General features: G+C 41.8%; 1 protein-coding gene across 1 annotated transcript in view; it reads right to left on the reverse strand.

Moving 5' to 3' along the window:
• The window catches only part of LOC306836864 (NACHT, LRR and PYD domains-containing protein 12-like), a 50,414-nt gene that overhangs the window by 35,907 nt on the left and 278 nt on the right, over positions 1 to 14,229 (reverse strand). Inside the window, exons 2-8 of the mRNA XM_079364206.1 lie at positions 12,410 to 12,639; positions 10,332 to 12,258; positions 8,787 to 8,960; positions 7,648 to 7,821; positions 4,620 to 4,796; positions 2,023 to 2,196; positions 1,307 to 1,480 (exon numbers count right to left, since the gene is read on the reverse strand). Coding sequence (XP_079220332.1) covers positions 1,307 to 1,480; positions 2,023 to 2,196; positions 4,620 to 4,796; positions 7,648 to 7,821; positions 8,787 to 8,960; positions 10,332 to 12,258; positions 12,410 to 12,639 — 3,030 coding nt within the window. The remainder of the gene's footprint in view (positions 1 to 1,306; positions 1,481 to 2,022; positions 2,197 to 4,619; positions 4,797 to 7,647; positions 7,822 to 8,786; positions 8,961 to 10,331; positions 12,259 to 12,409; positions 12,640 to 14,229) is intronic.

The following is a 14,229-nucleotide window of genomic DNA, read 5'->3' on the forward strand; positions in this document are numbered from 1 at the left end:
CTGCACCATGAAGCAGGATTCAGGGTCACTTCAGGGTTAACCCTGGGTTTACAGTCATGAAGGTGGTTCACTTCTAAACTGGGAATATCACCATGGTAACTGACGCTGCACACCTAACCTGCTACAGGAGCAGGATATGTTGGAGATAAGAGATCAACCTGTGAAAATCTCACTGACCAATCAGATCTCTTGATGGTCTGTGAGCTGATGGAGAGAGAGCGACAAACACTTCCTGTGTCCCGTCTGATTTGACATCATAGTCCTTAAAGGTCATGATTGTTTGTTCCTGATATCCTTCATCCTTTAACAGAGAAAAAGCAGCGCAGCCTTTGAGTTGTTTTGAAGATGTTCAATGATGAAGAGCTTCTTCTGCCTTTGAATGATATCTTCATATGAATGTTTAGTGTCTCCATGCCGCTCTGTTTGTGATGCTCAGAGCTGCAGCTGAACTTCTCAAACTGTTCTGGTCTCCACATGAAAGAGTCAGAGCAACACATTCAGTTCAGAGAAGAAACACGAGTTCTTCTGCTCAGTTCTGAGGTGAACTAACGATGGGAAGGAAATAGAAGAAGCCGTAGTTTGGACATGAATCCTCTCTGATGTTTCTTTGTTTCTGTCAGTTGTCCTTCCTGCATTTGTTCCTGCAGCTGTGTAACTTTAGTCTTTGAGCCTGTTTGTCTTCAACTTCTTCATATTATTCATATAGTTTGTTCACAGTTTGTTAGATATGATGATCTGCTGACTGCAGACTCTGTGATGATTGTGATAGGTTAAATGAAGCTAGCTCCGCCCCTTTTATGTGAGCGTGCTCTCTGAAACTCTGGGTTTACTTGTCAGGTTGATAAGCAGCTTCATGTGACTGTTCAGCACCATCTCTTCTGTCAGGGTTAGTGAAGCCAGATCACAGAAAACAAACCCTGAGTATGTTGAACTCTCTTCATAGTGTCCACCCAGAAAAGGATTTCTCCAACAACAAACAAGAATCTGAATGAATGAAATGAGAGCTGTAGGCACTTTTAGATTGTATCTTCAATCTGTAATGTTCTCTGCTGTAAAGCATTTGTATTGTCATATTGTGGTTCATGTATTTTAATGGATCCTCATCAAGTGTTTTGGAGTTTAATGTGTTTGTTTACACAAAGGACCAACTAGAGACACGAGCTGGAAATTAACAACAGCTATAAACTCTTTATGCAGCTCATCAGTTTCATGCTTTGTATTGAGACTATGTTCAATCACATTGTCCCTGTTAAATAAATAAATTCAAACATGTGGAGGGTTTACTAAAGAACACTGAGAGACTGACCTCAGAGTCTCCAGCCGATAGTTTGGATTCTTCTGAAGATCACGCAGCAGCTTCACTCCTGAATCCTGCACCTTGTTCCAGTTCAGGTCCAGCTCTCTGAGATGGGAGGGGTTCGACTTCAGAGCTGAGGCCAGAGAAGAACAGCTGATCTCTGACAAACTGCAGATACACAATCTGAATAAAGAATAAAAGAAGAATGAAAATAATGTGTAATCCAGTCACATGTGTTCAGGTTGTGATGAGTATCTCAACATCACTTTGTCCTGATGAATTAAGTTTTCTCTAAATGATTAGAGGATCATTTCTGATTGTGTATTCACTAAATCTAAATCCTCCAAATGTCAGCTCAACATTCATGCAGCTGTTCATGTGCACAGATGAAGAACAGGCTGCTGATCTCAGTCAGCTCTGTGATGTTACTACATTTATCAAATCACACATTATTCAATCCCAAGTCTTCATGATTTCACTTCTTAACAGAACCAGAGGAAACCAGAGGCTTCATGTGCACCTTGTTCAACTTTACTTCACAGAATCACAAAAACATTTCACATCAAATCTCTAAATTATTCAACAACTTGGAAAAAATAAAAATCTCCAAAATAATTTAAGATCACAAGATTCAAAAAACTGAAAACATATAAAACCTTAAATGTGCAACAATGGAGGATGTGGATTGATATGATCTAAATGATTGACACAGTCAGTGATCTGACCTCAGAGTCTCCAGTCTGCAGTTTGGACTCTGCAGATAATCACACAGCAGCTTCACTCCTGAATCCTTCAAGTTGTTGTCACTCAGCTCCAGCTTTCTGAGATGGGAGGGGTTGGACTTCAGAGCTGAGGCCAGAGAAGAACAGCTGATCTCTGACAAACTGCAGCGCTCCAATCTGAATAAAGAATAAAAGAAGTAAATATAGATGACAGTGAGCTTTATACATGAATGTGCGATGTTGTCCACATGAACACACTGATGTGATCATCATCTGTTCATTCCAACATTGAAGGACTTTATTAGGATGCATTAATACTTTAGTTCTTCCTGATCCTTCTTAGATTCAAACACTCAAAGCTCCTGTGAGGAACTTTCATTACGTGTCTGTTTTGGCGCCCCCCTGTGGACAATGTGAAACCTCTTCTCTCTTTACTGATCTTGTCCTGTACAGTATTCCCTCACTAAAAACTCCTCCTGCTTTCTTTGAACTCTACAAACTACAAGTCAGTTTGAATCTCTTCTGTAGGAAATGTAAAGAAAGGCTTTTCCAGACAGCGTCCTGTGATTCTCCTCATGTGACAGCGAGCAGCTGGAAACAGGCAGACTTTCAAAAGGACTTTATAATGTTGGTGGTCTCATTGACTTTAGACAATCATCAAGAGAAATCCAGATGACTTTGAGTGTGTTTCATCAGCAGATCAAACCTCCTCACACTACGTTTAAATCACAGAGTTTGTTTTGATATAAGATCATAAAAAACATGAACGGTATGAAAGAGAGGACGAATGAGTTCACTCTGGACCAGTGACATCATCACTGACATCATCAGGTCACGTGGCTGCTACAGGTGGAGAAGCTAGCAGCAGGTAGCATTTAGCATTAGTCCCTGGATAGCTGGTTAGCATCAGATAGCTGACAGACAGCAGAGTGGGGATTTCCACACAGCACTTTAATTCTCCAAGACTTGATATGGAGCACACAGAGCCAGGTCTCTACGGCTCTATATTCACTCATCAAACATGAGCAGTGATATAAAGACGTGACCTGCACCAACTCCTCACTGAGGGTCAGAGTCCTCTCACCGTCTCACACACATGAAGATGGATGTCAGAGATCAACAACTCTTTCTCTCACACACTCAGAACAGAACAGAGGCTCCACCTGGTGGAGCTGTTTGGTACTACAACAACATTCAGACTGTTACACTCTCACTGATGGAGCACAATGTTGAGTCTGTGAAGACAGAAAACGATCCCATCACAGATTTCATTTCTCTCCTTTGACTCACTCTACAAACTGTTCAGACATTTGGAAGGATCCACATCAACTAAATACATTTTTAAATGTACTTTTAAGAAACAGATCTCTGCAGAACTCTAAAATAGATACAAACTGAAGACAAAAGACATTTGATCAGGAAGTAGAGCCTGCTGGAGGAAGTGTGTGGATCAGGAAGACAATCATCAGCATATCTTTGACTCTTGTCCCGTGTTGGGAAGGTTTTGGGGATTTGTTCAGGAGAAGATTACAAATATTAATATTTACACAAACGGCTTCATCCACTTCATATTCTACATGTCCTCTCGGGTTGGATGGCGTGCTCTGGTGACCCGTAGGCTCTTACACTGGTACACCTTTATATACAGTAGAAGGTCATTCTTGGTCTGCTTCCTCACTATCTCTGTGTTTTTATCACACAGAAAAGTACTGGACAGTATTCTTTGTGTTCTCAGGACCTTTTCATGCTCTCTGTTCCAAACGCTCAAACAGAAATTAGTAAAAGTGCTTTTGTGTTTTCTGCACCCTCAGCCTGGAATCTGTTGCAGAATGGAGTCCTTGAAGGTTTTTAAATCTAAAATGAAAGACCTGGAAGCAGATTCTACAGGATGCACATGGTTTTAGTTTGACTGCTTGAGCTACTGACTCCCAGATTTGACTCATAGATGGTTCTATCATATTGTTAAATATTGTGTTTTGTAAATTGTCCTTTGTCTCCCTTTGTGTCTGTAACTTTGTGTTTTTGCTGCTGCCTGTCTCGACCAGCTCTCCTGTGAAAAAAGAGGTTCTTTGTCTCAATGGGACCAACCTGCTGAAATAATAGCTTCAATAAAAATAAAATAAATAGTTGGTATCGCTCCAGCAGGAATAGAGAAGAAGGGGATAAATACTTGTATACAATAATACACATAGCTGCATGAAAGCAAATGACAGGGAGCTGATTGGATGATTAATCTGCATCTATTAATGCATGGAAGGTAACAGCTGCAGAAGTTAAAGAAATGTAAAGAATCACGTTTAGACTAAGAAACAGAGAAGATGACTTCATGAGTAACTGGAGTAAATGAGTAAAGGAAACGATGGAGTGGAATAATAACATGTAAATACATTTAATTAAATTAAGAGAGGACTGAAGGACCCCCCCATTCTATTTATTTACTTTCTTAATCTTAATTTAATGATCTTTTTCTCTTCGTAACATACCCTTGGTTCTTTATTATTATTTGTTGTATTGTATGTTTAAAAACAGATTGATAAATGTGCCTGGATGAACAAAGTATGTGATGAAATTCATATAAATGTTACAGTCAGTGATCTGACCTCAGAGTCTCCAGTCTGCAGTTTGGACTCTGCAGTCCCTCACACAGCAGCTTCACTCCTGAATCCTGCAGGTTGTTGTTGTCACTCAGGTCCAGCTTTCTGAGATGGGAGGGGTTGGACTTCAGAGCTGAGGCCAGAGAAGAACAGCTGATCTCTGACATACTGCAGCTCTCCAATCTGAATAAAGAATAAAAGAAGTAAATGTAGATGACAGTGAGAGAGAGAGACATAGAACCCGATTACACAGCCTTTGCAAATGCAGCACTGTCTTTGTTTATTCCTGATGCAGCCCAGTGCTCACGTTGTTATAGAAAATGCAGTGTATGGTGCAGGATTCTCCTGATGTGAGTTCACAGCGCACATCCACTGAACGTAATCCACACAAACATGCACAACAGCACACACACTCCACAGTTTAATGCGTGCACATATATTAGGCTACTACAAGAAGTTTAACATTTTAATGGGATAAAGGACCGACAGACGTAAAGCTTGTGTTTCTGTTTGTTTCCAAACCGCACGTTCCGTCTTTCCCCACTGCACACACACACACACACACACACACACAGAGTTGGATTTATAATAAATCGTATGACTACATATATTAACACAGACTGTCCGGTGTCTATGACGTGCAAACTAGAGAATATAACAGAGGATTCCAGCAGATCAAATCATTAAACGCTCGTCTGCGTATATAATATTTTATGTTTAACAGCCAGAGATTTAAATTAATAAGGAAACACTTTTGTGTCTGATGCCGAAATATTCAATGTGTCTGTTCGATGGTTTCTGAGGTTGTGGGAATAATTCACCAAAAAACACTTTGAATAATCAAGCCACTTACACTGTGCACCTGAATGTGCGCCGCGCAAATTACAAACTATAGCAGTGAAGAGTCTGTGCTGCAAGGAGGCATCTGTTCTCACTCACTACCACGTATCATTACACCTCTTTCATCATGTTTTAGCCTGTTTTTTTGTGCTTTAATTCTTTTGTGCTGCCTTCTAAATGTTTGTTTGTAAAGTGTTTTATGCTCTCGTTCCCCCAGGGGCAATAAAGGCTTCATCCATTCATTCATTCATACACGTACGCATAAATCCGATCAAAGCAGAGTAACAGAACACGACTCCCTTATGTTACGTCATGTGACGCGTTGTTGAAAAAAAGCGAGTTCTAAACAGCTACGCTAAAAAAAGCCACTTTCTCCTCTAAATTAGATTAGAGCACTTTAGTGTTGAAGAACATACAGAAAATTGATGTACTTATTCTACAGCCCTGATCTGACAACATGAAGTGTTAATTTACACTTTTTTAACCTGCAATAGGCTCTTTAAATATTGTGTTTTGTAAATTGTCCTTTGTCTCCCTTTGTGTCTGTAACTTTGTGTTTTTGCTGCTGCCTGTCTCGACCAGGTCTTCTGTGAAAAAAGAGGTTCTTAATCTCAATGGGACCAACCTGCTGAAATAAAAGCTTCAATAAAAATATAATAAATAGTTGGTATCGCTCCAGCAGGAATAGAGAAGAAGGGGATAAATATTTGTACACTGACAGGAGTCAGCCTGTTTGAGGTCATGTTTTGTGTTCTGTTTTATTCTGATCATGTTTTCTTTGTGTTACTGACTCTTGTCTATGTGTTTCAGATCCTCATCTCCACCTTGTGTGTCAAAGCCCCGCCCCTGATTACTCACACCTGTGTCTCGTTGCTCCCTGATTGTCTATGTTACTTAAGCCCCGTGTTTCCTCCCTCATGTTGCCAGTTTGTAGTGTTTCCCTCTTGTACCATGTCCTAGCATTTTCTTTCTTCCTGATCTCATGTATGACTCCAGCCTGCTCTTTGTTTCTGACCTCAGCCTGCTCCTCTGGATTTCTTTACATATCTGACTACCTGTGTACCGAACCTGCTCGCAAAACAGGACAGATTATTGAACTCTCCTCCTGGGTCTGTGTTTGCCTCCATACATTACTTGTCCTCGTGTCATATACAATAATACACATAGCTGCATGAAAGCAAATGACAGGGAGCTGATTGGATGATAAATCTGCATCTATTAATGCATGGAAGGTAACAGCTGAAGAAGTTAAAGAAATGTAAAGAATCACGTTTAGACTAAGAAACAGAGAAGATGACTTTATGAGTAACTGGAGTAAATGAGTAAAGGAAACGATGGAGTGGAATAATAATATGTATATACATTTAATTAAATTAAGAGAGGACTGAAGGACCCCCATTCTATTTCTTTTCTTAATTTAATGATCTTTTTCTCTTCCTAACATATACTCTGTTCTTTATTATTATATTTTTAAAAGTACCGTAAATTCCGGACTATAAGCCGCTACTTTTTTCTCACACTTCGAGCACTGCGGCGTCTACTCCGGTGCGGCTAATGCATCGGTTTTTCTTGCGGGATAGTGAGCTTCTGCCGCAAAAACATTTGACCTCGTCACGTCGGATCTTAATATCAGTCATTTTGCGCTTCATGCACGCAGCCTCATCATGGAAAACACACAGAAATGCATATGATGCAGCTTTCAAGTTAAAGGCGATCGAGCTGGCTGTCAAAGAAGCTAACAGAGCTGCTGCACGTAAAGTTGACACTGACCGCGACAAAGAAAAAGACACTGAGGAAGTGAGTAATGAAGTCACTCTGAGGCAGTGAATGGATGGACTTTTTCTTGTGAAATATATTACGGTCATCTTTTTCATCAGCCGTGTTACAGGCACCGTTGGCTAGGCTTTGTATTTGCGGATGTTACCGGTAGCCTACGTATTTAATTAAAAGTTAAAACAATGTCTTTCTGTGTAAATAGCTCTTGTTATAACGTGGACACCTGCGGCTTATAATCAAGTGTGGCTTATATATCTACAAATACATTTTTTTATTTATTTTTAGCCGGTACTGCTTATATCCAGGTGCGCTCAATAGTCCGGAATTTACGGTATGTTTAAAAAAAGATATAGAAATGTCCCTGGATGAACAAAATATGTGATGAAATTCATATAAATATTACAGTCAGTGATCTTACATCAGAGTCTCCAGTCTGCAGTTTGGACTCTGCAGTCCCTCACACAGCAGCTTCACTCCTGAATCCTGCAGGTTGTTGTTACTCAGGTCCAGCTCTCTGAGATGGGAGGGGTTGGACTTCAGAGCTGAGATCAGAGAAGAACAGCTGATCTCTGACAAACTGCAGCCCCTCAATCTGAATAAAGAATAAAAGAAGTAAATGTAGATGACAGTGAGCTTTATACATGAATGTGTGATGTTGTCCACATGAACACACTGATGTGATCATCATCTGTTCATTCCAACATTGAAGGACTTTATTAGGATGCATTAATACTTTAGTTCTTCCTGATCCTTCTTAGATTCAAACACTCAAAGCTCCTGTGAGGAACTTTCATTATGTGTCTGTTTTGGCGCCCCCCTGTGGACAAAGTGAAACCTCTTCTCTCTTCACTGATCTTGTCCTGTACAGTATTCCCTCACTAAAAACTCCTCCTGCTTTCTAGGAATGTAAAGAGAGAGAGAGAGAGTGACATAGTGCAGGATGCTCCTGATGTGAGTTCACAGCTCACGTCCACTGAACATAATCCACACAAACATGCACAACAGCGCACACACTCCACAGTTTAATGCGTGCTTTTGCACATACTGTATATTAGGCTACTACAAAAAGTTTACAATTTTAATGGGATAAAGGACCGACAGACGTAAAGCTTGTGTTTGGGTTTGTTTCCAAACTGCACGTTCCGTCTTTCCCCATTGCTCACACACACACACACACACACACACACACACACACACACACACGGCTGCTACAGGTGGAGAAGCTAGCAGCAGGTAGCAATTAGCAGAAGTCCCTGGATAGCTGGTTAGCATCAGATGACTTCATGAGTAACTGGAGTAATTGAGTAAAGGAAACGATGGAGTGGAATAATAACATGTAAATACATTTTATTAAATGAAGAGAGGACTGAAGGACCCCCCCATTCTATTTCTTTACTTTCTTAATCTTATTTTAATGATCTTTTTCTCTTCGTAACATATCCTTGGTTCTTTATTATTATTTTTTACATTGTATGTTTAAAAACAGATTTATAAATGTGCCTGGATGAACGAAATATGTGATGAAATTCATATAAATATTACAGTCAGTGATCTGACCTCAGAGTCTCCAGTCTGCAGTTTGGACTCTGCAGTCCCTCACACAGCAGCTTCACTCCTGAATCCTGCAGGTTGTTCCAGGTCAGGTCCAGCTCTCTGAGATGGGAGGGGTTGGACTTCAGGGCTGAGACCACGACGCCACAGTGAGTCTCTGAGAGTCCACACTGAGAAAGTCTGTAGTGATACATAAAATAGAGAAACATTACTTATAAAAGAAGTGTTTGATATTCACGTCTCACATCTGATGATTGAACAGTTTGTCCTGTTTGGTCTTAACTTTACACATCAGTGGAATCTGTCACTGACACAAAAAGTCTCATCACTGGTTTTCAAACCTGCACATTCTTCACCTGTCAATCATTCACTAAATGTTACTGATGAATGGAAACTAATGGAGTTTTATTTAGGAGGACATCATGTCTATGGTGTAAAATCCCCCCTCCTTCTCTCACTCCTCTACCTGGCTTTATGTTTCCTGGATGGGCGGAGCTTCAGAGCTGATAAAGGCAGCCAGCTCACCTGCTGTGAACTCTTTGGGAACAATGGAGCTGACTGCATGTGAATGCCTCATCAATCCTGATAGTTTGGACTGTGAGTTTAAGATGGAAGTTTCCTTTGTTGAAGTCCAATAAGTAGCAGTGAATGAGTTGATGATTTATTTATCTACTGATTTACTTTGGTTGTGGTTAAGTCATATCTTTAATTCTGTAGTAAGTTTTAAAGATGAACATTAGCCTTTGTTACATCTGATCTGTGACTGGGATTATGATGTGAAGATTGATGACATGTGTTACTCTTTGTCCTCTGACAGAAAACCATTTAAAAACTGAAGAATAATCGATTGGACTGGAAAGATCTGAGCTCTTTGGTCCATTCAGACAAACCACTGAGTTGGACTTATTCCCTGGAACTGGTGGAGCCTCCTTCCTCTCAAATATTCTTCATCTATAGTCTGTGATCTGAAGTGTGATCTATTCAGAGGACTCTCTCTGCAGTAGAAAACCATTTGAAACTCATTGAACAGTAACTCTGGAGGAGGACCATCTCATTCTCGTCTGGCTCATTTCTATAAACGTGAAAATACAGAGACTACTGCAGAATGATCCAGAAATCAAACAAGTCAGCAAAGAATCAAATGTAGTGAGGTGAAGGATCTCCTGTAAGAACAGTTTATCTGTGATCTACCTGCTGAGATGTTCAGAGATGATGCTCATGATTGATTAGTAATGCCTGCAGAGGCTGGAAGGGGGCGCTCACAGCATCTGATATCTCTCTTTTCAGGGATTAACACTATCACAGATCTCAGTCACTTCTTTGGGAATTCTCTCCTGAATGTGTTCACAAAAAACTATCAAAAACATTTATGAACTCAGGACAAAAAGATAAAATACATCAGGTGTGAAAAAAACTATGACTGACTGTTTCTCCTGAACATTAACAGAGGAACAGTTTTTAGTGAACAGAGAGGATTATGTTTAGTTTATATTAAAATAAGTAAATTAGTACATGACACTGATTTATAATGCTCATCACATCTGGACTTACTTTGCCTTCCTGCAGTTCCTCACAGCTGGAATCAGTCTCCATCGTCCCTGCTCTGATGTGTTGTACTTCTTCAGGTCCAACTCATCCAGAACCTCCTCGGATATCTGCAGCATGTAGGCCAGAGCAGAGCAATGGATCTCAGAGAGTTTCTTCTTTGATCTGTTCTCTGACTTCAGGAACTCTTGGATCTCCTGATGGACTGAGAGGTCCTTCATCTCCGTCAGACAGTGGAAGATGTTGATGCTTCTGTCAGGAGAGATATCTTCACTGTTCATCTTCTTCAGGTTGTTGATGACTCTCTGGATCATTTCTGGACTGTTGTCTGTCTGACCCAGCAGGCCTCCTAAGAGTCTCTGGTTTGACTCCAGAGAAAGACCATGAAGGAAGCGAACAAACAGGTCCAGGTGACCGTTCTGACTTGTCAGGGATTTCTCCATTGATTTATTTAGAAGAACATCAAGAGTTGAATCTACATGTGTTTCTCCCAGAAAGTCCTTCAGTCCTGTTGTGTTCCTGTTGGTGAAACAGTGGAACATGTAGACTGCAGCCAGAAACTCCTGAACGCTCAGATGAACAAAGCAGTAGACTGTTTTCTGGAAGATCACACACTCTGTTTTGAAGATCTCTGTACAAACTCCTGAGTACACCGAGGCCTCTGTGACATCCAGACCACACCGCTCCAGGTCTTCTTGGTAGAACATGATGTTTCCATCCTCCAGATGTTCAAGCGCCAGCCTCCCCAGCTTCAGAAGAACTTCCTTGTCGGCCTCTGTCAGCTCATGTGGACTCATCTGATGTCCCTCACCATACTTGTTCTTCTTCCTCTTTGTCTGAACCAGCAGGAAGTGCGAGTACATGTCAGTCAGGGTCTTTGGCAGCTCTCCTCTCTGCTCTGTGCTCATCATGTGCTCCAGAACTGTGGCAGTGATCCAGCAGAAGACCGGGATCAGACACATGATGTGGAGGCTCCTGGATGTCTGGATGTGTGAGATGATTCTGCTGGACAGTTCTTCATCACTGAACCTCCTCCTGAAGTACTCCTCCTTCTGGGCGTCAGTGAAGCCTCGTACTTCTGTTACCCTGTCAACACATGAAGGAGGGATCTGATTGGCTGCTGCAGGTCGAGAAGTGATCCAGATGAGAGCTGAGGGGAGCAGATTCCCCTTGATGAGGTTTGTGAACAGTGTGTTTAACGATGACTTCTGTGTGACATCAAACACAACCTCCCTGTTTGTGAAGTCCAATGACAGTCTGCTTTCATCCAGGCCGTCAAAGATGAACAACAGTTTACAGACAGCGAGCGTCTCTGCTGCCACCTTCTGTAATGTTGGATGGAAAACACGGAGCAGCTCAAGAAGACTGTAGCGCTTATCTCTGACCAAGTTCAGCTCCCTGAATGAAAGCTGGATCAGCAGACTGACGTCTTGGTTCTCTGAACCCTCGGCCCAGTCCAGAGTGAACTTCTGCACTGAGAAGGTTTTTCCAACACCAGCCACGCCGTTTGTCAGAACCACTCTGATGGGTTTCTGTTGGTCGGGTTGAGCTCCTGTCTTTGGTTTCTGTTGGTCGGGTTGAGCTCCTGTCTTTGGTTTCTGTTGGTCGGGTTGAGCTCCTGTCTTTGGTTTCTGTTGGTCGGGTTGAGCTCCTGTCTTTGGTTCCTGTTGGTCGGGTAAGGCTTTAAAGAGGTCCTGGCACTTGATTGGAGTCTCATGGACGGTCTTCTTCTTTTTAGAGTCTGTCTCCATCTGTCTCACCTCATGTTGGGTGTTCACCTCTTCTCTCTGCCCCTCTGTGATGTAGAGCTCAGTGTAGATCCTTTTGAGGGGGGTTCTACTTCCTGTTTCATCACTTCCTTCAGTCACACGTTCACATCTCGTCCTCAGACTGACCTTATGTTGATCTAAAACCTCCTGCTGACCTCTATCTACTGAAAGAGAGAATGATACAATCTGATTATTGTTTTCAGATGTTTTTGTAAAAGAAGTAAAAAGAGTTTTAATTTCTAGACTTTTGACATTGACCAATAAAAGTCGTGTTTTAGGACGAGATCACAGAAGCACAAAGGTGTACAGTCTTACTTTGTTCAGTGCTGCTCTGACTGACTGTCTGCAGTCCTGATCCTGGTCTGGATCTTTCTCCACACTGAGGACAGGACGAGTCTCCTGCTGAACCAGACTGGTCCCAGTATGAGGTGATGCACTGTCTGCAGAACCAGTGTCCACAGCTGGTAGAGACGGGATCCTTCAGGACATCCTGACACCCAGGACAGGACGTCTGCTCCTCTCTAACATGAGTCCTCTTCGTCCCCCTGTGAAGACATGTCTTTAGATCTAAACTGATGGTTGACTGATAGAAAACATGAAGATTTATCAAACACAACTAAAGAGTCAGATGATCATAGAGAGCAGGTAACACCTTCTTTCTTCTGCTTGGATTCATTTGATTCAGTCAGACTGAACATCATGTGCAGCTTCTTCACAGTCAGAGAATCAAAGAGTCTGATCCTGTCATCCACTGTTTCACTTCAGACAGCTGAGCTCGGGTTAGTCCACCTTTGAACTCAGCTTAGACGTGGTGAAACCTTGTGAATTACATTGTGCTGGATCAGCAGTATCAGGGTGAACTCACTCTAGGTCCAGTTGACCCAATGACTGACCCCCTTCCTCGTTCCCCCGCTGGCCTGCACTCACACTGCTCCAGGACTAACCGGGCCTGAGCACGGTTACCTCTTCTTCATAACATGGTAATACAACAAATTCACGACTTCATGTGAACTTGAAGCGTACTTAGTTTACAACACAGGCAGACTATGAACTAACGTGAGGTAAAGTCTGCGTCCGCATATCAAAGAACAACACGGAGAACATGACAGCTACTTGAAGGACTTTGAGGATTATTTTGAGCCATTTAAGCCCCGTTTCCACACAGCAGTCCGGTCCGGTTTGGTTTGATTAAGCCTGATCCGTTCAACATCAACAAAGGAGAAAAACGCTACACAAACAAAACCAACGCTGGAAGACATCCAGCAGTTCATCTCCTCTGTCACTGTCATGTGACTCTTTATTACAAGAACTCATCCAGCTTTGTTTCAGAGAAGGCTGTGTGCGGCGAAGACAAATACAGACGTAAACAATCAGTTGTGTGTTACAGTCAATGGTTTAAACACGACAGAGTTTTGTTTGCTGACGTCACACAGGAAGTGACGATTCGTTCGACCAATCAGCGGACTGCAGTGTTTAGCTCCACATTTTCAGGTCGGCTCAATATTCTTGGCACCCCAACGGAAGGGTCTCAAAAAGTGGGACGGTACTGATCGGTTATTTGGGAATCTTTCCCGGGATTAGTCTCTGGAAACGCCGCAAAATGCGCGCCGAGACCTTGGCAGGAGGGTCTTTATACTAGAGCTGCACTAATGATGTGATTTGAATCTTGATTCTGTGGATCATTGTCATAACAAGAAATGTTCCCATGTTTAGTTCAATGTTCAGTTCAAATCATTGTTCACTTGTTATATTGACAGCTGTCATGATCAGAAACACATGAACACCATGATTCCTTTAAGTGTTTGTGCTCGCTGCTTTGGATCAAGAAGGTCTTAAAGACTCTTCAAAAAGTCCCAGCTAAAGAAGCTCAGCTGAAGTAAAGACTCACTTTATCATCTTCTCTACACTTTAGCTGTCACTCAGACTTTTCCTTTGGCTCTCTGCTTTCTCAAACACTTTCTTACGTATGAGCTCACAGTATCATATCAGATGATGCTGAAAAGACTAAACAGAGACAAGAACAAACTGAAACAGGGGCCGTGCTGAGCGCCATGTTCTGCTGCTAATAAACGTACTAATGAGAAGTAGGAGGATAACGGGCAGGTTCAAAGGTTTGTAAGAGTCCTCTTAGATTA

This window comes from Symphodus melops (assembly GCF_947650265.1).
Source record: "Symphodus melops genome assembly, chromosome: 16".
In the NCBI taxonomy this organism is placed as follows: Eukaryota; Metazoa; Chordata; class Actinopteri; order Labriformes; family Labridae; genus Symphodus; species Symphodus melops.